At 40.3% G+C, this 25,949-nt stretch overlaps 1 protein-coding gene across 1 annotated transcript in view; it reads left to right on the top strand.

Annotated features, from left to right (window-relative positions):
• Window positions 1–25,949, top strand: part of TAF4B (TATA-box binding protein associated factor 4b) — a 70,880-nt gene that overhangs the window by 10,335 nt on the left and 34,596 nt on the right. Inside the window, 8 exon segments of the mRNA XM_056485466.1 lie at window positions 4,151–4,299; window positions 5,025–5,129; window positions 9,292–9,459; window positions 9,563–9,685; window positions 11,788–11,877; window positions 14,991–15,569; window positions 20,328–20,457; window positions 21,042–21,174. Of these exon segments, the coding sequence (XP_056341441.1) occupies window positions 4,151–4,299; window positions 5,025–5,129; window positions 9,292–9,459; window positions 9,563–9,685; window positions 11,788–11,877; window positions 14,991–15,569; window positions 20,328–20,457; window positions 21,042–21,174 (1,477 nt within the window).

Genomic DNA, 25,949 nt, shown 5'->3' with positions numbered 1-25,949 from the left:
ATGCCAGCTGGTTCATCTCAGGAAATTCCTGGGTGAAGTTCTCCTTCAGAAATGGTCTCAGGCTTGTCTTACATGGTGAAAGTTGCCCTTATGGTGGGATGCTTTTAGCATACATTGTTGAGTGCTGCTGGATGAAGCCCAGAGCTTCAGTTGGCATTACAGATTTTATGTTAACAACATAGTGGTTTCCTTAACACTATTCCCTGAAATACAGTGAAGCCCATGCAGGTGGCATTATATATAGTGGCATAAACAGATCTCTGCTGTTATCCTACAGCTTCTTGCTCATGTCTCCAGTGAGGTTTTGGTGCTTTCTCGTTAAAATGCAGAGGTACCTGGAAGCTGCTCCTCCTGCTAATCTGTGTTTCTTGGTTCCTGGGTTGGGTGCTAAACCAAGTTCAGAATAAGTGGGTTTCCTTCACTGATGGTGTTGGGACAGTGAAAATTTGTAGTAGAGGGATCTCAAATTTGGAAAATGAAATGAAATTTCATTAGAAGGCCTCTGATTTTCCATTGCTCAGGGTGCTGGCATGTCTAGGTAGAGGCTGATCTGGGTGGTGACTGCCTGAGCTTTGCAGGACTGTTGCCAGGCACTCCTCCTGAAGGCAGGGTACCTGCAGCCCTGGTTCCAGGAGAAGGCAGGGCACTGGGTGTAGATCTCAGTGAGACCTCTTCCGGTAAGAAGGTATAGAGTGGCTCCTTCTGTGTAGCTTTGGAGGAGACTGAGTTGGGTTTTGATTGTCAGGCACTTTCCTCCAGCTCTTTTCACAGGGTTGCAGCTGAAGAAAGGTGTGTCGAGAACAAATGGCTGAAACAGCTGATGATGTTTAAACTGCCTTCTCTGCCAGTGTAGGAAAACCAAATAACTTTCCAACATGTTTTTGGCAGGACAGGCAGGATTTCTAAGGACAGAAGTCTCAATTCATTGCAAAAAAAATTTTTTTTTTTTTTTTTTAAATCTGCATGAGACATCTGATCCTCCAGTGATGCATGTAAGAAATAATCCCTGATGTTAACTGGTCACTTTGGTTTGAAAATAGGGACAGCTTTGTAGCCCCAAAGGGATTATGCCTTGCTTTTACTGTCAAAGTGCGTGAATAGTGAGAAAGTTGATCCTGTCCTCTGAAACAACTCCAGGAAAACTATCAAACAGAGTGTTCTTGGAAGTGCAGCCCAGAAGAGGGCATCTCTAGTGTTACAAGGATGCTTCATTGCTTTTCATTTACTACCATTGGTGCTGATATTTTGCTCAGATTGCCAATACCTTTTCTGTTTTTAAATGTAGTGCTGAGAGGTGTTAGCTGCAACTTCGTGCTTCTGCTGTTGACAGGTCCTGTGTTGTTTCAAGTGTTTTCTCATCCTTCTCCCCATTTTCTTGTGGAATTGTAGTGACTGCAAGATGTGATGTGTTTTCATATTTATCTTGTTAGTGTTTACCTTCTAGTGAATGTGGAAACAGCTCTTGATAAGAAGTACTATCTTCCCTCCCCCAGCAAATGAAGAGTTTGAATTCTTCACTTATCTTTGCACTTATCTGTATTTGTGACAGTAGCATCTTGGTAGCTGCACGAGTCTGTTTACATGACCTTTCGATTGAGAGCCTCAAGATTGCCATCACCTGCTGTTCCCTCATTTCACACTTTGCAGTTGTATAAAGTGTGTGAGACTTCAGGCATTGGTTTTGAGAGCCATGGAACCTCTTCTTCTGGCATGAGAGACCTCCTGTGCTGCTTCTTGGAGTCTGTGCTATTGGCTGCAGTATGGGGTTGTTGCTTTAGTTTCCAAGCAGAAAGGGAGTATCAAAGTTGTGAAAAACTGTAATTAAATTGTGGCAACCAGAGGTAAAAAATAAGTGCTGTTCACAACAGCTTTTGAAGTGTTTCAGGCAATTTATGTGTCAGTTTATTGTCCCTTTGTGACATTAGGTTGTAACTGCCCAGAATTGTCTCTTGTACTTGGACAAGATGTGGCTCTTCAGTGTCTGGAACTGTAGCTCTAACATCTGTTTCAAATTTGCCCTCAGCTTTATCTGTGCTAGCATCAGGCATCAATACCATTAAGTCTACAGAAACAGTAGTTAATAGATTACCATAATACTTGTTTGGAGTTACAAGTTTGCCAGTGTCACAAAGAGTTGCTGCCGTGAAAAGGTTACCATCTTATATTAAAAATTCTCCCAGATGGAACAAAGATATGGAAATAATTGTTTGTTCAAGGGGAATGATTTCTTACTCTAAATTCAATGCAAGTAACAGGCATTATCATAGTTGAATGTTCCAGTCAAGGCTGTCAACACTGGAGTGGCCTTAGGTAACAACTTCTGTGGATGCTCTTACCATGTTATTTTACATGTTCTGATTCAGTATGGATGTCCTTGTGTTGCCTAATCCTGTTGCTAGGGGGAAGGTTGCTTTATGTTTCGAGTTACATCCTTTTTGGGATCATTGCTATCCTGCTCAAATATAAAGGGCTACTTTGACTTGTTAATACTCCTGGTAGTTGTGTTTACCTTTTCTTTTTGGAGATGTTAATGAATTTACATATGAACTGTATTGTGTTTGCATAAACTTTCTAGTTCTGTCAGTCTTGAGGTAATTTCCTGTCAAGCAAGAAGATTGTGCTGCAAAGTCAGGCCTTTCAGGTGAACTTTTTCAGCAAGGTCTCCATGTCTGGTGAATGCCAATTGAAAATGCAGAATAGTAGTGCAAAACCAGTCCAAACACTGTAATCAGATTGACTAATTGGTATCAGTGTGGTTTCTCAAATGCAGAAGTAGAAAATGCACTTCTGATAATTTGACTTAACAGACACATATAATGAGTAATGACAAAATATACAAGTACATGAAAACTAACTCTTAATGTGTTCCGAATCTCTTAAGGAATGAAATTATAAGTTTATATGTGCCTTCTCAAATATTAGAGCTGTCAGTGATGTTTTAAAGGTTTATAGAAGAAAAGCCTAAAATCTCCAGTAGTAACACTTCTGCCATTCTGAATGTAGACCTAGAGCAGAGAGAAATGCTATTGCTAGCAAAATGTGGTCAGCTTTCTCTCTTTCAGTGAAATCTGCGTAAGCATGTGTGAACAAGGAAAAAAATGCCCTTTTCTGGCTGATGATAAATTGTTTGCCATGAATCACTGTCTAAAGATGTCATGAAAAGAAAATGAGAAATCTAATGTTTCCTATAATTCCCGGTATTCATTGATTAAATTAAATGATCCATCTGTACCTAAATATAATTATAGTCAAGTCATCAGTGGAGGAGGAGAAAGCTGAGTTGTCAGATGGAGTTAACAGTATTTTCTGAATATGCAACTGCCTTGTTCATCTGCCCCATGTAGTAAAAGCTGCTTGAGAAAGGAGGGGATCATGTAGATGCTGCTCTTGCAGTTCTCAGTTTGTGCCTGCTATGTAAATGGCAATATGTTGATGTTACAGAATTTTATACCAGGTTTTGTGTTGTCTTGCAATATCCTCTTATGCTTTTAGATGTGAAAGATGAAAAGCTGTTTCTAAACATGTGGTTGTAGCTTGATTGTTTTTTTTTTTAAAAACCACAAAACATACCCAACAAAACCCAGCTCCTGGAGCTTGTGGCTTTTTCTGTTGTATGCATTTAAACTCAGAGGCACTGTTTTAGGCTGTATTGTATGGTAGTATTTTGACAGCTTTTAGACTAACCAAGTAGTAAAAAGATTTTCATTGCAGTCTTGTTTTATACTAGGAATGATCATAAGTGTGCGTAGAAGATCTGGGTTTCAGATATTGCAAGAAAGTTTAATGCAGTCCTCCAGAAACATTGAGGTAGTCTTGTTTACCTAGCTGGATTTTCCTGCACCTCCTCCTTCCTTTTATTTGAAAGGTTGGTGCTCACTGAGGGTGTTTGAGGATGGGGTTTTTTAGTGGTGGGCTTTGCAGCAGCTGCTGTTGGAGGCACATTTCTTTTGAATTTAGGAATTCTTTTCTGTCATAAGATGCATAATAAAGTAGATGTGCACTTAATTCTTATATTTCTTGGCAGCTGTTACTTGGAGTAATAAACTCAATATTACATTATCAGTGTGGTCTAGTTATTTCTTCCATAGAAATATAGGAAAACCATAATATAACTTAATTTCTAACAGTCTGAATGTGTTTTTTCCAACAGGATCTGTTCTTATCAGAAGCAGTAATGGCCACCTAATGCTGGTATCTCAACAGGCAGTAGCACGAGCACAGAACCAGACACAAAATAACACGAGTGTGAGACCATCTGTGCCAACTAGCACACCTGCAATCAGAATATGTACTGTGCAGGTAACTTCTCTCATAACTTTAGTTGGACATGGCTGCATGCTCTGTAGTTATAACAGGGTTTGCACATAGGTTGTGGAGGGTTAAATAAGCATTTGAACCCTTTTTGAATGGGTGATGGTATTTGGTTTTGCATCAGCAAACATCACTATGTGCTTTGCTTTCTTGCTTGGGAAAAATCTTGTGAGCTATTACATATGATAAGGGTCAAATTAGTGACCTCCTCTCTGATGATGATGATGACATAAACAATTTTAAGAAAAAAAATGCCAGCCAAAACTGCCTAAATGGTTACTGCTAGTATCGAAAACTTTCTGATCCTCTGTTGACATATTTCTCTGAAGCTGAGTAAAGCTGAGGACCTTTCCCATGTCCCTAGGATGTTCTTCTTTCCCTTAACCCTGCTGGCTTTTTGCCTCCATCTCTTGTAGTGTGGTCAGCACACAAGAGTAAGGAGGTACATAAAAGTAGCAATTTATGTATTTCTTTAACCATTTTATTCTGATTATATATTATCTCAAAATGTCTCTGAATCTGTTACTGAATCCAAAGAGCTTTGCTGAGCAACTATATGGACTGTGTGAATGAATGATGCCTGTATTGTTACTGTAAGAGGATGTGTCTTGGTTTGTATCTGACCCCAACTTCAATGTCTGTTTTGTCGTTGACTTGTCTGACAACTGTTCTCTGCCCATGTGTAATTATTTTTTATTTTTACTTTTTCAAAGAATTCTGGCACTCAGTTAAAGAAAATAGCAGCTGCTCCTGTGAAAACGTTATCTCAAACAACAAATGCTGTGGTTTCTACTGTTCAGACACCTGCTGTAATACAGGTAATTTGCAAGCTTTATAGTATGGTGGAATAAGTGACAAAAAGAACTAGAGAAAATATGGATTTATTCTTGTTATTTCTATCTGTGATCTGGTTTTCAGTAAGCTTGGTAACCTTTGTCCTCATAACAAATTATTTCCCAAATCTGTTTTTAATAAATGCATAATTTAATTAGGCTTTTGTCAGTGGATCAGATAATCTTCTCACTACAGAAGAAGGCACATGAACAATTAATAAAATAAATAGTTCAGAGAGCCATTTCCAGTGCTTTTGTGCACTGTGACAGAGCTCCTTCAGTCTCTTGCTAAATCTTTTCTGGGAGATGTGCTGTTGGTGTTCCCTGATTCCTTAGTGGGGAAAAAGGTATACCTGAGATGATGTTGAGGGGAAAATGAGCTGTCTGCACCAATCAAGCTGTTTTTCATGTGTATGATTTTTTTTTCCCCCTCATTATAAACTGAAGGAAGGTCATAGCTGAAGACCTGTTCTCTAATTGAGTGTGGCAGATGGGTTCCACAGATACAACTGTAAATAGCAGTGGTTGAAAATGCCTCATTATTTATAGGTAGTATTTTTGTCTTATTTCCTAGGTCTTATTTTGCTTTTTCTAGGGATAAATGTTGTAGTCCTCTTCTGAAGAGGGTTTTATCCCTTGCAGAGTATGAGATTTTTTCCTACGTATGGTTCATCCTCTGTTCTTGGGGACCAGACTTCTGGATAAGTGTATGGAATGAAAACTACATTTTTCTGCAGATAATATGTTCTGTTCTCATAATCTGGAGGAGAAATTGTGAAGAAGTCTGGCTTGTATCTATATTTTGTGACAAGAGTTTGAAGGAGACTGAGCTGTAGCAGTTGACAAAACACTCAGTAAATGAGCAGGATCAGTCATTCAAAAAAACCATGCTGGATGTATGTTCTTGACCCTGAGGGTGTTTGAAGGACTGGGGAATGTGTTTGCTGACAGTGATAACAGTCTGACTAACAAGTTCATCGTTCTGCTGTTCTTCTGTATCAGCAACTGAACACTACTCACACTCTGTGCTCTTTTTTCACTTCCTTCTTACTACAGATGGATAATGTTGGGGCTAAAGTGGAAAACCCAGAGGCCTCTCTATTTTCTATTTTGCTTAGAATGGAAGCAATGTGTGCTCTGTGTCTAAATACAATAATGGATATTCCTTACTTTTATTTTGGAATACTGGCTTGCAAACCCTGTGTTTGTGTTCTCTGCATAGAGATCTTTAGGATATAAAAAATATAGTTATCTATACTACCCTTGCACTGGGGAAAAGAGATGAAGGTCATCCATCATCTGGTGGAAGAAGTCACATGCATCCTTACACTCTCATGTGGATAAACACTGAGATTCCTCATGCTATTAACTTCTCTTTTTTTAACTTATATCTGCCTTTGGCTTGGTTTTTCTGTACTTTAATTCAGTTTTGATGTAGTCTATTGAACTTGTGTTCCTCTGAGATATTTAGATGTAGATGTGGAGTATTTTTTGTAAGCTGTCTTTTTCCCCCCCACTGTAAAAAGTGGAACACTTGTAATGAGCTGTAGGGCTGGATTTAAACAGGAATGATGACGCTAGGAAAAATTAAAATATTTTAATATCTTAATCTTTTAAAAGATTTTAGTGTTTTGTGGCTTCCTTGAAGCCTCTCTGTTTTGCAGAGGATTGCAAAGCCCTATGTATGAGCTCCTTGGACAAGTTGGAGTAATGATGCAATGTGGATATATCTTGCCATCACATGGTCACGTTGCTCCTTGCCCTGGGGTGGTGCTGAAAATGGAGTCAGTGCAAGAAGTTGATGGAAGCATCTGGGGAAATGATGGCAGAGCCCTAGAGTGATTTCCTTGGCAGCAATTCATAAGTCTTAAAGTAACTTCCTGATCTTAGTCTCAACAATTTTTTGAGGTCACAGGAGAGAAGTATTGATGTGGAAATATGATGTCATCACAGAAAGTGGTAGAGAGTGGAGAGGAAATAATCCTTGGCTTGGTTGTGCATCTTCAATCTTGTATGAAAATCAGCTTGGGACACTGTCTGCAAAACTCTGTAGGTCCTGACTGCAGGATTATTCTCCTCATCAACAAAAATATTTCCCTTTTTTGTCATTCCCGAATGTTTAAGCTCTGAGGTTAGACAAAATTACCTGCACATTCTTATTTTTCACCTGTCTCCCAGGTGGGGTAATGAAGCTGCGAAGTGTCTAATTAGCATCATGCTGGGCCACTTTCATTTAGATGCAGAGCGCTTCTTCTCTTGAAATGACTTCAAAATATGCAGGATAAATGCCATTTTTTGTGGTGGTTGTTTCTCTGTTGCTCAAAGTGAGAATGAGAATTGTCAGTAGCGAAAAAGGTTGACGGCAGATGACAGAAGTTAATTCCCATATATTCATTTTCCTGGGAAAATGGTCCAGCAGACTTCCTGTTGTTTCCTCCCTCAGCTGATAAAATGCTGTGCTAGTCTTGATGTGTAAGCATGCTGAAATTTGCAAGAGATCAGCTCCTGTTTTCGACTTTTAAAAGCCCAGGGCATTGCAGCTTGGCAGATCTGCACTGTGTCCCTTCCGTCTTCCTCCTGCCCATCTGTTTGTGGGATTCTTGTGCCCAGTTTGCCTCCCTGTGGTCTTAGAGCTGTTGAGCCTCATCCTTGGAAGAGGCAGTGGTGGTGGCAAAGATCCTGCAGAGAGCTATTAAAGTGTTACCAACAGCGGGAGCCTAGGCTAGAAAGCTTTCTGGTAGCTGCCTGCTGCTTTCATGTCAAGCTGGCAGCAACTTGGGGAGGGGAAGACACACACCCAGGAAAAAAAAATTGTAAAAATGTAAAAATTGTAAAAATGACAAAAGCGTTAGGGTTGTTCTTCAGCTTTAAGTGTTTGTTCATTAATTTTCCCTATCCTGAAAGACTGACAGTCTAAATATGTCTGCCCCACTTTTGATTAGTTTTTGTTTTATCCATGGTAGGGTAAGTTAGACTCCTGTCTAACTGTCTTATGATTGATGCTATTAGCAAGTATTAGTTGTGCCTGTTTGACTGAGCTGGGGTGCTTAAATGTGCTAAGAGTCAATGAAAGCCATTACATTGTGCAGATCTGAACCTAAATTTTAGACTACAAAACCAGACTTTCCCTTCCTCTTCATAGGCTTGGAGGAAAAACTGCACCTAACTTTAGATTTAGTGTTAATCTGGAACTCTGCCTGTGGGTTCCCTCTGACTGTTCAGGTTTTAAGCTGAGAAATCAAATGTAGTGGTTTTTTGCATGGGCAGTCTTTTATTTGTATTGTATTCTGTTGTTTCAAACGAACTGTGTTGTTTTTTTGGGTGTGGTTGGTTGGTTGGTTTGTTCTCTTTAAAATCTGAAGTAGAAATACTTCAGTTTAGTGGGTTTTGGATTCAACTTAGTTTGCAAAGAGGGGAGATATTTTTTCCTAAACCTTAATTACTCTCCTGTTGCTGGAGCTTCTGTTGGTAAATTATAATGAGCTTTTAAAAAGAGGTCTCAAAGTAACTGAATTTTGTGAGAGTTTCTGTCAGGGCAGAGGAGAAGGAGATCCAAATTGCTGCCCATGAGGAAAAGACAGGAAGAACTTGTTAGGTCCATTTGCTGAGCTGGCTGCTTCTGCTGGCACTTCCATCCTTCCAAAGTGGACCTGATGTCTTTTGCCCATTCTGTGTCATAGGAAAAGCAAGGGGTGTTGCAATTGGGAGAGAAGCTTCAGGGCAGGACTGGAAGATAAATAATCACTTACAATTCTGCTTTTCTTCAGAACAGTGTTACCTGGCTTAGCATTGTCCAAAATCCACTAGACTGTAGGAGTCTGGCAAAGTTAATATATTGGTTTCTTCAAGACAACTTTACCTTTCTCTTTCTTCAAAGTTGTGGGCTGTGCTTTGGTCTGGATGTGCCTTTGTAATTTCTTTCCCACACCCTTGATTTATAAATAGAATTATGGCTGTGGCTGTCACTTATTGTATTAAACAGAACCTCTCAAAGCAAATTAATCTAAACTCTAAAAACAAAGAGAAGAATTGTTTCTTTGTGTTTCAAATAGCAGTGTGGTGGGAGGTTGCTACCTTATATGCTAGCAGAATCCAGTATGTTTGTCACGTTGTTCCTTGGTTAAAAAGTGTTAATTTTTCTCTTCAGCCAGCAGCTGCAACAGCTAGTGTTACTACAGTTACTGCTGTAAAGCCTTTGAGTACTGGAACACCTGTAAAACTTCCAGTTACAGGACCACCTGCACAAGCTATCTCCCAAAAGGCAGTCTCTGTGAAAGCAGAGGGCACAACAGTAGCACAGACCAGCGCTTCTACAGTAAGGAAAAAAAAATTTAATTAAAAATTAACATTCCGTATGTTCATCAGAGGTTGAAGAGACAGTGCAACATCTAACAGTCTTCTCTTTATTTCTGCACTAGGAGATGCTAGAGAATGTGAAGAAATGCAAGAATTTTCTTGCCACGCTAATAAAATTGGCGTCTAGTGGACCTCAAGCCCCTGAGATGGGGCAGAATGTGAAGAGTCTGGTGCAAAATTTACTGGTGAGACTTTTCTTTCCAAGCAAAATCAATGCCATTTACATATATTTTTGACATTTACTTTATCATTTTGTTCCTGTTATTTTGTAGTTTGTTATTTTGTTTGTTTCTTAACAGCTCAAGAGTTGGATTTGTGGCTGAGTACATCTGACCCTTGTTAAGTCTTACATTATAAATCTTACTTGAACTGAATCCCATGCTGTGTTATTTCCCCCCCTCACATTTCTGTTTCATTTAATGCACACAGGTAACTGATAGCAGGAGGAGCTGGAAGTGTTAACACAGCTTCTGGGTCTTTTTTTCATGTTGGTGTACTTTTGAGTCCTCAGTAGCAAGAATCAGATGTAGAGGTTGCAGTGCAACACTGAGTCCATACTACTGCTTTACTCCAAGGCAGAACTGAGCGGTGGAACAAGAATGACATTATCAATAGCTTAGGGCTGTAGGATGGAGCAGACAACGTGGTGGCTGCCAACCTCTCTCTCCTTGCAGGTGGCTTCCGTATGGTGCTTGGTGCTGTACCCCAGCACAGCTGGGTTTTCCTGGTAACGATTTCTCCTGCCACCTCTTGTCATGGCATTTGACCGCTGCTGCTGTGTTGTTGTTCCACTGTAGCAGAAGGCTGTGTGCTGGTGGTGGGAGGGTGGCTTTGCTAGGGTACCAAAGGGCTTTTCAGTCTAGGAAGGTGTGATGTAGGCAGGTGTAATTTCAGAGAGCAGATTGTTTGAGGATGCAGCCTTGCAAAAATTTCATTCCTTAGCCTCTGTCACTGCTGGATGATATACCTTTCTTCTGTGGGAAAAATAGAGTTGTTCTTTGTTGTGCGTAGACTACATTTTTTTTTTTTTTAAAGAGCAGTTAAGAGACATTAATACATTGTTAACTACACACTTGTTTGCTTTTTGTAGTAGTTTAAAAATCTGCCATTTGATATGTATATGATTTAAATGCAAAATAGAGTGACCCTTTTGTGTGTATGAGAGAAATTAGTAAATTGCAGCTGGGCAGCAAAATGATCCTTAAGGCAGCATTTCATGAAGTGGGTGTTGAGCACCCTGTGTGCCTCAGTGAGCCTCAGTGTGCCAAACCACTTGCATCAGTATCAGTGAGACCTCGGTGACCCATGTCTGCATCTCAGTGAGATCTAACCAGCAACAGATCAAGTGGCTAAATGGGAGAGCTGCTGGAAACTCTGCCTGTCTGCAAATACACAGTCTTTAAAATCCCTATTCTGGTTATGTAGCGACTTGGAACAGTTGCTCCAGAGGTGAATATGGGTGAGAGAAGTAATTTCTCAGCATTCAGCAGAAATGGAGATTAGTGCTGCTCTTTGTGTATCTCTACCTGTTTGGAGGAGGTAACGTTCTTGATGACTCTGGGAGGGTGAGGAAGGGCAGCAGAGTCTGGGGCTTGCCCTGTGTACATGTGAGAGGTCTCCAAAGTTTGCTGCAGCTTCCTAACCCTCCCAACCCCTTGAGTCAGGTTGTTGTTTGTGTTGGGACAGGGTGGAAAGCATTAAGAAAGGAAACAGTACTCTGCAATTCAGAGAACTGTTACTGTGGAGGTATGCAGAAATGTTTTGATTTTTGAAAGTCTTTTTTGAAAGACTCAAGTGTTCTGTTTTATGATCCTAATATGTGTATGCATTAGTCTAGAATTGTCTTACAGAAACTGCTAAGTTGTCATTAGTCTTGATGCCTCTACGTTTATTTTTATGCAGATAAACTACCTTTACTGAAAGAAGTACTAGTAGTTGATTTAAAATACATCTACATAACAAAGAGATACTCAAAAGGATCAGTGCTGCTTATAAACTTTTTTCTATCCTTTCACTTCATTGACTGGGTACGAACACCTATCCCTAATTGCCTATAGCTGAAGAAAGCATAAACAACTTGGGAAATACTATACGAACATTGCAACATTATTCTATCCTAACTCCCCCTTTTTTTTTTTTTAATAAAGCAGGGAAAAAAAGCATTTGAGTACTGAAGTTGAACAATGCCAAGATATTATAAGTTTCCATGACATTTTGATACATTTTGGGGAAAAAAGTGGAGTGGATTCAGTTATAACTTACTATTGTAATTATATTTTTCTCTTAGGAAGCAAAAATTGAGCCAGAAGAATTTACAAAAAAGCTGTACATAGAGCTTAAGTCATCTCCACAACCATATTTAGTTCCTTTTCTCAAGGTAAGTGTCTGATTAAGGATATGTAGTATTTAAAGAGGGAAGGGAGGAGTACCAGAAAAGGGAAGAGTTGAGACATTCTAATAGGTATTTCAGGTCAGGTGAAGAATGGTGCTTAGCATACCTCTGTGTGACTGTTGTGCTTGGAAAGGCAATTCTTAAGGGGAAGGGAAATTTTTGAGGGGTAATTTATGCTGTGTTCCTAATGTTGTAGAGTAATTGCCCTCTAGGTGTTAGTGGAGTGTTTTGGAAGCTGTGCATCTATCTACAGTAGAGCACTATGTTAAGATGACCTCTTACTTTCCCATCAAAATTGTAGCAATTCTGAGTTCTAGCTCAGAAGCTGACAGCAGTGGCAATGCACAGCTTATGTCATATTAAAGATCAATTAATCTGCATAAAGCGATTCATCTTCTGCTGGTTTATGTTTAACTGGAAGCAGAAAAAATCTCTACCCCTTTCTCCAGAAAGGGTCTGACAAGACTGCTGCAGCTTAGGAAAAGAATCCCAGGAACTCTACTTCTGTTCAAGCAAATAATCATATAAAGGAAAAAGTGCTTCCTTGAGACTTTTAATCATATTATAGGATGGTATTAACAAAATAAAAATTAATTATACAGCAAGCATTAAATCTCAGTGAAAACATGGAAAGCTGTGTTAAATTTACTAAATTTCAGTGTACACCATACTCTTGGGCTTGTTAGAGCTGTACATTCATTATAGGCATGATGGAGAATAAAGGAAGATTAGTTAAGTGGTAAAGCTGGGACAGAGTTTTTCTGGAGTTTGCCCTTTTCCTTCGTGCTTAACAGGCCATTTAACAATGCATGTGGTAATGTTGATATTGCTCTATATGGCTGATGCTAATATGTTCAAATGTGGATAAATTTTTTTCTTACAGTGGCAACTTTGAAATGCCTTGCTAGCAAGTTTGCTATGAGTCTGAAAGACTGCAATCATCTCTGCAGGACCTTAAGCTGAGATGGGAGATTCAGATTTGATATTAGGGAAAAAAAATTCACTGTTAGGATGGTCAGGCATTGGAGTAGGTTGCGCAGGGATGTGGAGCAGTCACCATCCCTGGGGGTGTTTAATAGGATCTGGATCTGGTGATGAGATTTAGCGGTTTAGGGGATACAGTGGTAGTGCTGGGCGGATGGTTGGATTTGATGATCTTAAAGGTATAAGGTCTCTTCCAATCTTGATGATTCTGTGATACATAAAATTTTCCACTTGGTCATTTATTACCTGTTTAATTTCCTGGAGGCTTCTTAAATGCCCAATGAAAAGGCAGAAGAATGGGTCTTCTGCGTCCAGTGTCGCTGCAGGAGACCAGGCATGAGTACAGAGTCAGTGTGACTGGCACTCACAGAAGTGCCCAGCTGTTAGAAGAAGCCATCCAGCAATGTGAAGAGCTGCTGCAGTTGGTGCAGAGAACTTAGGGCAGCTCTGCAGGGGTTAAGTTGGGTTCATCAGTGTGGGTCAGACTCTGACCTGTTGCAGCAGAGCCCTTAAGTGTTTCTTCTACAGCACACTGCCAGGTACTGGCATCATCTAGCCTTCTCTGATTTGGGCAGTGTTCATACCACATAATCCTTGGCATGGTGCTCTCTCCCTGTTGCATGCCATATTAACAAAGATATACTGTGACTCCAGAAGTGTTGTTCAGACATGGCCAGAGTTAGCTGACTTTGCAGCGTTGCCAATCCTTTAAAACATCTTGCACCCAGCTTGCCTTTTCCTGAAACACTGTAAGGATGTGCAGTTGATACACACAATTAGGATCATCTGTAACTATGAGCAGCTGTGACAGGACTGAGTGCCAAATGGAGGATGACTTCAGGAGCACTTCTCTAAGGTGCTAAGAGGATCAGTGCTGGCCTTGTTTGCGGGGAAAATGTTTGCAACTTGAGTCTGGAAAGAAATGTGATACGGCTTTTTGCCAATCCACTTTTAGCTAGTGAAGTGGAATTTTAGGGAGGACTCTCTGGAGTCAGCTCTTATCTTTGAGCTGCAGGTTTTTGATGAAGTTGTGCATGTGTTTTGTTTGGCCTGTTCTAAGAGGTGGAAAAAGTACAGGGGCTTTGGCTGTGAAGCCTGCTTGATTTTCAAGTCTGCTGGATGCTTTTGGTACATAAATTGCATCAGGAGCTAAGCAGCTTTTTAAAAGAAAAATAAGTGAATGTTAAAAAACAGATGGGCTGCAAAGGGTCTGGTTGTGCAAACAACATGATTACTTGGTACGCTAGCGTGTGAGACATGCACCTTTTGCATGAAGTCCAAAGCAGCAGCACTCTGTTAGGAGCTCTTAGAAACTTTAGCAACTGCTAAGAGAGGAGGAAAAACTACAAGGGTTTTCAAGAATGTAGAAGTAGCTGCAGAACTGATTTCCCCTGGTTCAGAGCCATAGCAGGTTATAAACAGCGAAGGAGAAAAATCTGTAGAGAGTTTGAAGATTATTCTGTCCATTAACCTTCTCAAACACAGCTGTAGTAAAAATGAGATGTTGCCAGATTCCTTTGCTTTTGTTCTCCTGTTGCAGAGAAGTAGCTGGCTGAAGCTGTGTTGCTGCAGCTCTACAAACATTATTAAAGTGGTATCCCCCCCTAGTGTAGATACAGCTGTATTGGTATAAAAGTGTTCTTGTCTTCAGAGCTTGTTTCTGACTTTATTGGATAATTCGCAGCTCCCTGTCAGGCTCCATGAAATAAACACAGCTGTTCCAATATAGCAGGGGGTTTTGGCAAAACAAAATTCTTTGAGGTAATAAAGCAGTTAAAATCATCTTACTCTGAAACATAAATTCCAAACTGAAAAATCTAAATAGAAGAACAAAGTTATGTGTGAGTTTCCCTGTAGATGGGATTTACTGTGTGTAGTGTAGCTGTGATGATGATTGACCTTTGCTTAGCTGGTGTTGGTGTTTCTTGTCATCTTCACTGAGCAGGATTGTCATCAATTTAAGGGTGCCTGAAATTTAGCAAAATTTGTTTGCCATTTATTGTCTCATGAAAAATTTAATTGGAAAATGAGAAAGAGGATTTAGTTACAAATGTATTACTATTGTGGAAAACTCTGCTGCAACTACATCCAGTGTTTTTTCATTTTTCTTTCAGAAAAGCATGCTTGCCTTGCGGCAGCTAATGCCTAATCCTCAGAGCTTTATCCAGCAGTGCATGGAGCAGCCAGCTCCAGCCCAAGAAGTGGTTCCAACTTGCACCTCTGCAGTACCAGCTCCTTCGACAGGAGCGGCAACCTCGGCTATAGCAGCAACTGCTCTTCCAGTAGTGAAACCCGTGCCTGCCTCTGTGGCAGCCCCAGCCCCTGTAGTTGTCACACCAGTCCTTGCCAGCACGTCAGCAGCAGCTTCTGTGCAGCCTGTGAAGGCCATTCCTTCCCCTGCAGCAGTGACAGCGTCGCTCTCACCTGCAGCTCCCATCCTCACCACGAGCACGGCATCGTCCAGGCTGACCACTGTCCAACCTGGCAAGCCAACTTTCACCTCTGCAGTGCCAGCACCCTCTCTGCAGGCTGCAAAGCCAGTGCTGGTCTCTACAGTGGCATCTTCAGCAGCAGCCCCTCTCCAGCCTCTGAAGCCAGTCATTGGAACCCCAGTTGGTATTAAAATCTCGCAGCCCAGCTCCATCCTTGCGCAGTCAGCGGGTGCTCAGCAGGTGGTTAAAGTGAAACAGCTGGTAAGATGGATTCTCTACTTCTCTGTAACTAACCAGGCTCCTTTACTTCGCTGTTTAGTAAAGAGGATACCAATGTGGACCTCTGGTTCTTTTTCTGTTTTTTCTTTCAATGTATAAAGCTAGTCTGCCTTGAGTTCATCAGTTACGTTTGTCATAGTTCAGAAAGACTGAGCCCTTGCTGGAAAGGTGAATCTAAACCCAAGCTGTCAGCTTGGTCTCTTGCAATGTCAACCACCATTTCACCTGACTGAGCATCCAGCTTGAGACACAAGGGGATACAAGCTCTAACCCCCACTGTGCACACAGCCAGGCTAGGTTGGCGCCTGGAAGAAAAGGTAGGAAATGGAAGTGTCAGAAACAGAAACTGCGAATGGGATCCGTACATTAATTGCTCTTGGATGCCCTGTTAGGGCTGTGCCTCAGCCAGCCCCCAGGAATGCCAGTCTCTCTGCCCTGCTAGTTCCTGCCCTGGGTACTTTGCAGGTGGCTCAGTGATGCTCAGTGATGTGTTATCTGAAATGTGCACACTACCTCAAGGAGCTTTTTTGAGCTGAGTTCTGACCTCCACATTTGCTAAGACATATTAATTACAAAGTCGTCCAAAAGTGAGGTTTTTTTCTATCAGGCCTCATTAGCTAACAAATTCCAGGAGGAAAACTGCCTTATTAAAACAATACCCTCAAAAGTGATGTGTTAACATTTTTATTCTTGGCACAGGTTAACTTCTTGCTAATGTTAATATTAAATACCAAGAAAATGTGGATCACAGGTATACCCGAAAGAGCAACTTAGTGAAATAAATTAGGTTTGGCTTATAGGTGTTTAAGATACCAAGTAGCATGGTGTCTAGCTGGTCTACCTGTAAGTAATGCTCTCAAGTATTTTGAGAGAATTAGTCTCCCTTTGGCAGATAAAGAACTCAATTCTTGCAAAGGAATTATTTGTAAAGATTATTTTTCTTCAGAAAGTGGGAAAACCATTAGACTTCCTGTGAAACTAGATTTAGTGTCCACAGATAGAGTAGGACATCTCCTGTGTGAGTTTTCTTTTTAGCTTGGAAGTTGTGTATACTTAATTTAACAGTATTCAGACCCCTAAAACATTTTGCTTTTTTAGTTTCCTTCCTTTCAAAGGGTGTAAGGTAGATATAATGCAAGAATCCTGCATTCTAAATAAAAAAATCATGCTATGATAGTGTAAGCTACCATAAGCATGAGCTTTGCACCTTTCCAGTCTTGATTAAAAAGAACAAAACACTCAACTGTATATAGTGGATGGGGAGTCCTTTCTCTGGATTTGTTTAAAAAAAAAGAAAGCAAAATACCCTCAACCCCAAAACTCCAAAGAAGAATTATTAAGCATATGCACTGACAATCTTGGCTACTAGTAGCTAAAGTCAAATTGGAAAAGGAGTTGGTTCTCATATTGTCTTTGAGGACTAAGTTTGAAATTCCAGCCAGAAGAAAAGGAGAATTTCTTAGGTAGTGCAAGGGCAGGAGAGCAGTTTGTTGGCTACACAGCAAGGCTTGTAATCCAGGGGAAAGGTTGACCATCTGTACAAATAGGCAAGGAAGCTTAGCTCCACACAGGGGAGTCAAAATACTTCTTGAATTTGATATTGGTGAGCTGAAGAAGGGCTTCTGCCTCTACACTGCTGCAGTGTGGCAGTCTGCTGCAATTGCTTTTCTTTGCTGTGCCTTATATATATTGAACTGCATACAAAACATGTTTTTATCCTCATCTGGGTAGATCCCAGGCCCAAAGATTAAAGTACTTGCTCTTCTCAGATCTAGTTGGAGGACTGAGTTGACTGCTTCACAGCTTAGCCATATCAGGAGCTTGGTGTTTGTTCAGACATCTTATTATCACAAAGGGCAAGTTAGTAGAAGTGGCTGTATCTGCTACGGCTTCCATGATGCCTTTTCTTGAAAGGGCAGAGGGTCTGTTTTCTCCCATAGGAAAACAAATCTGGACCTGCCCTCTCTAAACAGAAGGGTCCTACTGCCAGCTGAAAAAGGAAGCACAGTGCCAGCTGTGCAAATCTGTCTATACAAAGCTGCCAGCAACTTTTTCCCTTTTCAGCCCACAGGGATGCCTGATGCCATACACTCCCTCTGCATCCCCTTTCTAATTTTGGCCCCTTGTGCTTGAGAGAATTTGAACTTTCATGTGCCAGCTCCATTGTAATGTTGGTGGTGCTCAAGAATGCAGCACTGATGTATTTTAATATCAAATTTGTGACTGGAGTGATGAAACATGGAACATATTATTTCTGTAGCATTATTATCAAAACTCTGTGTGGGCACTGAGTGACCTGTTCTTCAGGAGTGCTGTTGGGATTGATTGCACTCCTGTGCTGTGAGAGTCACACAATTTTTCTCCTGTGACTTTCTTAACACCACCTCATTTTAAGAGTGTTGCCTTACAAAGAAGTTTCATCTTGGAAATAGTTTGTCTTGCTCTAGTATTGCTTTGTCTCTTGTTGAAGCACCATAAGTGAAAATTTACATTACCAGATGCTGGCATCCATTGGTGAGAAGGCTGCTGTGAGATTACAGCTAGGGGTTTATGGCATAGTCCCCACAGTTACCAGTGAGACATACTGCCTGGAGATTATTAATGATTGAACCAAGGAGTGAAGTGTTCATATTGTTGCAACTGCTTGTTCTTAGTGAGGTATTAGTGTCAAGTCCCCTCAGAGCTGAGCTTTCGTGAACAATCTTCTCCATTTTTTTTTGTCCTGGTTATTGCTTTTCCATTCAATTAGTGAGGCTTCCTTTGTGAAGCAATACTGCTTGTGTGTGATGATACTGATATTACCAGTGTTGGTAATACTTTGTTCTGGCATTGGTATTGTTGTTTTCTCCCATTGCAGCTCCCAAGATTTTCCAGCTTTTGTTAGTCTAGAGCTAGAATGGAAAGCAGAAAATGAGCTCTACTGCCAGCACACCCTTTCTGTTTCTTGGCAGTTACTGGACTTTCATCCCAGTCTCCACTCAGACCATTGCTGTAACATTGCTATCTCTGTTCTTTTGTGTCCTGTACTTCAGTCTGGAATGCTTATGTTTCTTCCTGTGCTGTTCCAGTGCTTTGCATGCTGAAGATGAAGCATCATTCTTCCTGGTGCTAAGGAGGATCTCTAGGTGTGTGTTAGTGCTAGTGGAGCCTGTGAGTAGTGTGTCCAAGCTGGTTGGCTCCTCATTGATTACCTGAACTCACAAAAGGCATTGCTAACATTATTCACAATTTGCAGTTTTTAGAAGCCGAATCTTTCAGAGAGATCAAACTGGGCTTTGGGAAAAACAAACAGAAGTAAATGTTATCATCTGTTCTACTCCATGATGAGAGTGCTGCATATGTGAGCCTCATCTCTGTCCACAGTCTGTCCCTGTATTCCTGTAGTTCTTTCCTCCTCTAAATCTTAGTGTTAACTATGTGTCAGGTTTTCAGATACCACTTTCAGATCAGCTATTGTATTACTGCTGCTATGCCAAACCTTAGTGCTACCAATATGGAGATGGTCAAGAGGATAATTTGACTCTTTGATACACAAAGTACCTATTTTTGTGAATGTGTGATGCTTATGTTGATGATATTTATTAATAGAGGAAAAGACAGGAGAGAGCCTAATTTCTGAAGTATTGTAAATGTCAGTTCTTTAATTACACTTGTGCTGTCTTGCTGTACAAGCACTCTTTAGACTTTCTGAAGTAAGAATAAAAGATATAGAGGAGAAAAATGGCTTCTTGACCCTGACATTTTCTTTGTTACTTTTTTGCTGCCAAAAAAATAGGATTCAGTCTGAAGATGTTGGTTTTATGCTTTGGTGAAGTAACATCTTCCTACTGCCTGTAATCTAGAACTTTTTTAAAGATGTATCAAAGCGAAGCCCACATTCTGCTAGCTAGGAGGCTTAGAAGTGAGATTTTTTTAGGGATGCTGCAATTTTATTACTTTCTTGCATTTTAATAGCTGCCCCTGAAGAGGAAGGATTAGTATTATGGGCTGTGCCTGTAGGTCTGTGTTGTGATGACATCCTGCTATCTGGTTTTGTTTCTTTGAAGAGTCTCTTTAAACAAAACTATGAACTGCCTTCCTTTTTACCCTTCAGCTCTGTACTGATGTCTTTGTGTAGAGGCTCTACTTGCTGTAGGTGTTGCTATTTAGTACACATTATGTTCCTGGTAACTGGTGTGTTCAAGTACTTTCACTTAACACTTTGAAACTCAGCGTCTCAATTTACAATTGATGCTGCAACTCCAAAAACACATCAGTAATTTTATAGCATGTACTCTTTAATTCTTAGCAGGTAAAGTATTTCAAGCAAGACTTCTGTTGTTTTGGTGTTCTCCCTTTTTGACTAGGTGTTTGTGATACTTACCTTTTGAAGTTACTGGCAGGCAGACTCACTCTTTAATAGTTAGCCTGCTGAGCAAGACTGAGAGGAAAGCCTCTCAGTGTAGTGGCTTGTGTGATAATTAGTGAAACTTGTCTAATAGAGTTATCAGTAGAGAATAGGAGTGAACTCTCTGTTAGAGCTCACTGAATGAGCTTAAAGCTCACTACAACTTGTTAAGATTTCTTGACATGAAGTTAAAAAAAAAAAAAGGCTTTTCTGAGCATTCTGTTTGCTTTAAACTGAAAACTAGACAAGCATACCTGCCCAGTGGCACTTTTGGCTAAATGGAAACATTGATACTGTTTAATTCTCTGTATTTTAGCTCTTCTCACTCTTGATATTGGATATTTCACTTCCAGGTAGTCCAACAGCCATCGAGAACCATTGTCAAGCAAGTATCCACACTCCCACAGCCCTCAGTGCTCACCCTACCTGCTGAGAAGAAGATGCCACTGAATACTCTTGTTCAAACCAGCCAGTTTCCTGCAGGTAAAGTTCAGGAACCTCTCTGATGGAGAAGGGGGAGGACTGCTGGGGTACAGAAGCAAGTGCAGACTGTTGGTAGATTGTAGGAATGCAAGAAGGTGGCTTTCTGTCGGGAGCAGCCAGCTCTGTGCATTAAGTTGAACATCTTCACAATCTGGAACTCTGATGAGAAAATCAGTGTCACATCTACTTCTGGCACTAGTTAAGAGCATGTCAATCAAATATTTGTACTTGTTAAAATACTATGACTGAACTCCTCTGAGCTTCCTCTAAGCTGATGATTTTGAGAGTTGTTTCATGAGACCTTGCTTTTTCCTTCAACAGGTTCAGGTTGGTGCACAAGAAGAGTTTGTCTCAGCCAGTCAGTTTTCACTGAAGCATTTCCCTGATCAGCACAGAAGGGAGGGTGTTTGCTGAGAGCATGTGAGGCTTTGGGCCGTACAGAGCTTACAGAGTGTCTGGTTTTCAGATGGACTCAATTAGTTGTTACTGAGTCTGCAGTAGCCTTACCTAGAAGAATGAACTGATTAAATAGTTATCTTTAGCATTTTACTTATGGCTGCAACGTGTTCTTTGTTTTGTATAAGGTTCCATTCTGAAGCAAATTACCTTGCCAAGAAATAAAATTCTGTCGCTTCAAGCATCTCCTGTTCAGAAAATGAAAGTGAAAGAGAATGGAGCAACATCCTTCAGGTAAAAATTAACAATATCAGAAGTTAAGTATAGAAAGGAACAAAAGGAAGAGACAACTATAGAGGTGGGAATGGAGCCCAAATAAAAGCAACTTTCTTCAAAAGCTTTTTTCTGGTACATGTTTATCACATTGTAATACTCATTGGCAATGGGTAACCTTAAAACTTCTACGCAGATGTTGATTACTCTTAGTGTAAGAAAAGTGTGCTGGTGAGGTTGGGTTTTGTGTTAATTTTTCACTGGCATATGAATACAATTACTAATTTAGTTATCTTGTATTAAAGTCTAAACAGGATTAAACCAGACAGAACCTTTGTTTTTTGCATATAGTCAGATAGCATTGAAATGTTACTTGGACTGGCTTGTAATCTGTCTAAAGCTCTGTCCTGCATTTCAGAATCTTTTATTAGCTCCTCTGACAAGCTTGTTTCTATTTGTATGGGTGAAAGTCTTCAACTGCATCTCTAATCGTGATTTCTAACATATTCTCTAGGCCTTTAGATGGCAAGAGTGCTTAAAACTTTTAGTTCTGGCTGTGGGAGTCCAGAGTATTCCTCTGGCTTCCCTGGAAGGTTTAAGACCCCCCTGGCGGAGTCCCCAAAGACCCTCGAATGAGACCCAGGTGTCTCAGGGGCTGGATTTAGCTCCTTGGAACAATTTACCAACATTGAGAGAAGAAAAACAGAGTGTAAATTAGACTGTTAGAATGTAGAATTAGCAGATTTCTAGAATGTTTGTGATAAGGGACATGTGGCCAAGATGGAGAATTGGGGGTGTGGATACCTCTTCCTCCTTCTTCTCCATGTCATCCATGCTGGGTGACATGCTGGCACTTTTAGATTGGATGAGAACAGATCTGGACCATGTAACAAGATTGTATTGCATTGGGGGTCATTTGTAAATAGTACATAATTTAGACTATAAAAGATAAGTCCTGCCTCTGCCAGGCAGATTCTGCCCTGGACATCTAGTGAGCAGACAGCTGTTCGCTGGACCAAGCATTCCTGAGATAAGGAAGAAAAACAATCATGAAAACCTCTAAGAACAGCCTCCTGCAGTCTCTCAGTGATGGGCATTGGAAAGAGCTGGGTTCCAGACCACCTGCATGTCCTCCAGAGGTGATCTCAAGTCTAAGGAGACACCTAGGGATGTGACACTGGCAACTGATTAATTTTTCAAAAGCAGAAATTATTTTTACAGCTATGAAGTGCAATGTTGGAACAAACAGATACAGACTGCCATAAGAATTATTAGTATTACCACTTCAGGGCAAGTTGACATTGCTCTTCCAAAGGAAAACCAGACACCTCTATCTTGTGGACCAGTTGACTTATCATCTCTTGAAAGTTGCAGCTTTAAATGCACTGGTATAGACAGAGAGCTGCTGCTGTTTACAGTAACGTACAGTATACAGTGAACACTTAAAAACAGTGGTTACCAGAAGTTGAGATGAAAAGCTCATATTAAAGCGATACCTCTGTTCATCTGCCTCAAGTCTTATGAAATATACTTTAGAATATAATGTGGGATGTAATTCTGGGTAGTGATGTTCAAAAAAAACCCTTCATAAATATTGTGATTAATAAAAAAGCAACAACAAACAAACTCATACACAAACAAAAAAAAAAAAAAAGAAAACCTTTTCTGTGATCTTCCAAATGGAATATATTAGCTGTCTTACATGAGAGATTTGAATTCTTGGAAGTTGTTCCTGGAATTGTTAAATTCATAGTGTAGGAAAAAACTGCTTTTACAATGTGATTCAATAGAGATTTCTCTTCTTGCTTTTGGATTGTGATCTTCAAAGATCCATGAGAATTTGGATAGAAAATCCAACTTACCTTCAGTTTTCTTTGTAGAGTCTCTTGTCTCTTAAGAATTTGTCTTTGGATACCCCCTTGGTGTTTCTTCTATTCACTGCTATCATAAAACTTTCTGGCCTATGATCCATCAATTGCTGATCATGTGTGAGGCAGAGAGAGGCACCATGGCCTGCTTTCAGGTTTTGTGATGAAGTTTGTCACGAGCAGAGCGTGTGTCTTGTAATTGATGTGATTGTACACATGCACTAACGGGAGTGCTCTTACTGTGCACTCCCACTGCAGCGTGTCCTGGAGCCTGACTCCCTCTGCCATCCTATGACTAGGCTAGGTTAGGATTTGAGGACATTCTGCTCACTAAGCTGTACTTAATTAGCTGCAATTGCACCTTGTCTGCTCTTTAACAGGCTGGTTTAGGTTGCCTGAGATAAGCAGTAAAAAGAGTGGTTATTTCCTGCCCCCCAGGCAAACAAACAGGAAAAAAACCCAACAAAACACAAAGCATTCCAACCTTCTAGATGTTGTTTCATGGACATTGCACCATGGTATGTCAAGAGATAGTCTGTTTTTAAAAAATCAAGATTTTTGTAAGCTGATCTACAGGTTTCTGTAAAGTATATGTTAGAGCACTCTGGAAAAAAAAAACCCACATATTTCATCTTCAAATATTTGTTTTGAATTTATTCTGTTTAATACAATTGTTCTCCAAAGCACATGCAGCTTTCTGCAATTGTTCTGGCCTGGGTAGTTGTTAGGGATGATGCACAGAGGTTTGGGTTCAGTGTGTCTTTCTCATTTTCCCTTTGACTCCTGGATAAAATGGAGTAAAGATAGGGGGATTCAGAAGACAAGTGTGGTGGTCAGACACCAGAGGGTGCCACAGACTCACTTTTCAGGCAGCAGGCAAATTCATAGATATGAGGAGCATCTGCATTGCTTCTTTGGCAGTGAATATCCAGCATAAACGTCAAACCTGACTTCATGTAGTGTATTGCTCAGAACTCTTGAGTTCTGTTTTCCACCTTGTCCTAGTAAGCTTAAATCCCTGGAGACTTAAAACTTTCTTCTGTTCATTTCTGAGTCTGATACCATCAAATGCAAAGGGCATTAAAGGAAGTGATGCAGAAAAGGGGCTTTATGGAGGGATTGCTGAAAGTGAAAGCAAGTCAATATCCATCAGAAACACCTTCATGTACACTCCATAATATTTTAAACTTATCACCTTAAAATGAGTTCTACAGCTTAATCAAAGTATGTGATACCTTACTTAAAATGAATGAAGTTTGTTTGAACAAATAAAAAAGAATAGTAAAAAGCATGAACTTACCATGGCTTCTGAAACTTCTATTAATCTTCAGTGAGCACTTTTCTAAGGAAATATAATGGCAATTTCTTTGGGTTAAGTAAATTAAGTGCACCAGTGTTTTCATATATTTTGTCAAAGCTAATGACTTGTTGACTTAATGAAAACTTAGTCTCACAATGAAAAAGTTAGAAGTGGTACTGAAGAACAGTTCAGGTAAGAGATGTGTGCTTTCATATAAACTCTTGTATGCTTGTACGCACTAGAGAGAGTGTGTGCATGGAAATAATCAAGAAAATAGTGACCTGGTCAAGGCAGGTTATAGAGAAATGAAACTTCTCTGTGTAGAAACATGAATAGATGTACGTTATAGAAGTTTATCTGTTCTTTGCTTGAGCATTTTGAGTATGCAACCAGATTAAAAGCAAGAATGATTTCCTGAAACTGCATGCTATGCAGTTGTACCTGCAAGCATCCTTCCTGGTATTCCATAAACAGTTCCACTGGAGTGATGTCAGGTTTCAGCATCCATAGCTTGTGATGTGTATTCCTGGTGCTGGTTGTGCTGATTTTGTCAGCAGATCTGTGTCAGTTGTTGTGCTTCAGTGGGATTCTTGTCTCTGCCATCAGCAAAGACTTCTCTGTAGTGGTCACTTGTGGAGTACTTGTGAAGATCAGTTAGCACTCAATTATCATCCCGTGAAGCTTCTTTGACACGCTTGTTGAAAGTTCAGGGTCTCTGTTAGGCTGATAGAGCCTGAGTATACACTTGGAGCTGCTCAGTTGCTGGTTGAGAAGGGGTAGGGAAGCTGTTCTGGGACTGTTGGCTTCAGCTTTAAATTGTAAATGTAGACAGCTAAGTGTTCTGACAATCCTGGGACTTAACACTTTTCTTAGAATGATGGATTAGGGGCACAATCCTAGTTGGGAAGCAATTGTGTCTAGTTAGACATAAAGAGCTGGAGCTGGCTTCAGAGTCTATTGGGTCTCCTTTTCCCTGAACACACACACATAGGAACTGCTTGCAATGAGGGCACAGATGGAAGGAGGGGTAGAAAAAGGCTGGATTCAAGGCTGGACTCCTTTTCTGGCTGGGTCTCTCACTGGAAGTTTGCAGAAGAATCGTGCCATAGAAACATCCTGGAACCCACAGGAGAAAATACATCTATAGTTTAAGAAAAAATCCTAACATTTTCTTCTGTCTTTTGAGTATTGCTTAACATTAAGCCCAACTCATGTTCTAATAACTTTAGCTTCTACCTCTAGTCAGTCAAGGATAGCCCCCAAGAAATATAATTTCACCTTAGAAAATTTCTGACTAACCCCTTGTTCAAAAGTTATTGAGGCCACACAGTGTTTTCTGAAGGTGAACTTTATCAAACCTTGCCAGAGAACACTTTTCAAGAGGGTTGTTTGTGTTGGTTTGGTTTTCTGTGCTTTCCAAATAAAAAGACGTTCAGATTGAGTGATTTTACTTAGCTGTCCTAATACTGCATATGTCTGTTTTGGATTGGTCCTAATTCCCTGAAGCCACCATTAGGGCCTTTGTCCCACTGTGAAGTAAAAATGCTTTCTCTTGATGATCTGAACTTCTTTGATAATAACTTGGATTGTTTTACTGCCAAGGTCACGCAAAAACTTCTTCCATGTAAGATTCACTCAGTATTTTAAATTAAATG

The sequence above is a fragment of the Oenanthe melanoleuca genome, chromosome 2, assembly GCF_029582105.1.
Source record: "Oenanthe melanoleuca isolate GR-GAL-2019-014 chromosome 2, OMel1.0, whole genome shotgun sequence".
Classification (NCBI taxonomy): Eukaryota; Metazoa; Chordata; class Aves; order Passeriformes; family Muscicapidae; genus Oenanthe; species Oenanthe melanoleuca.
This window is presented reverse-complemented; position numbering and strand designations above follow the sequence as displayed.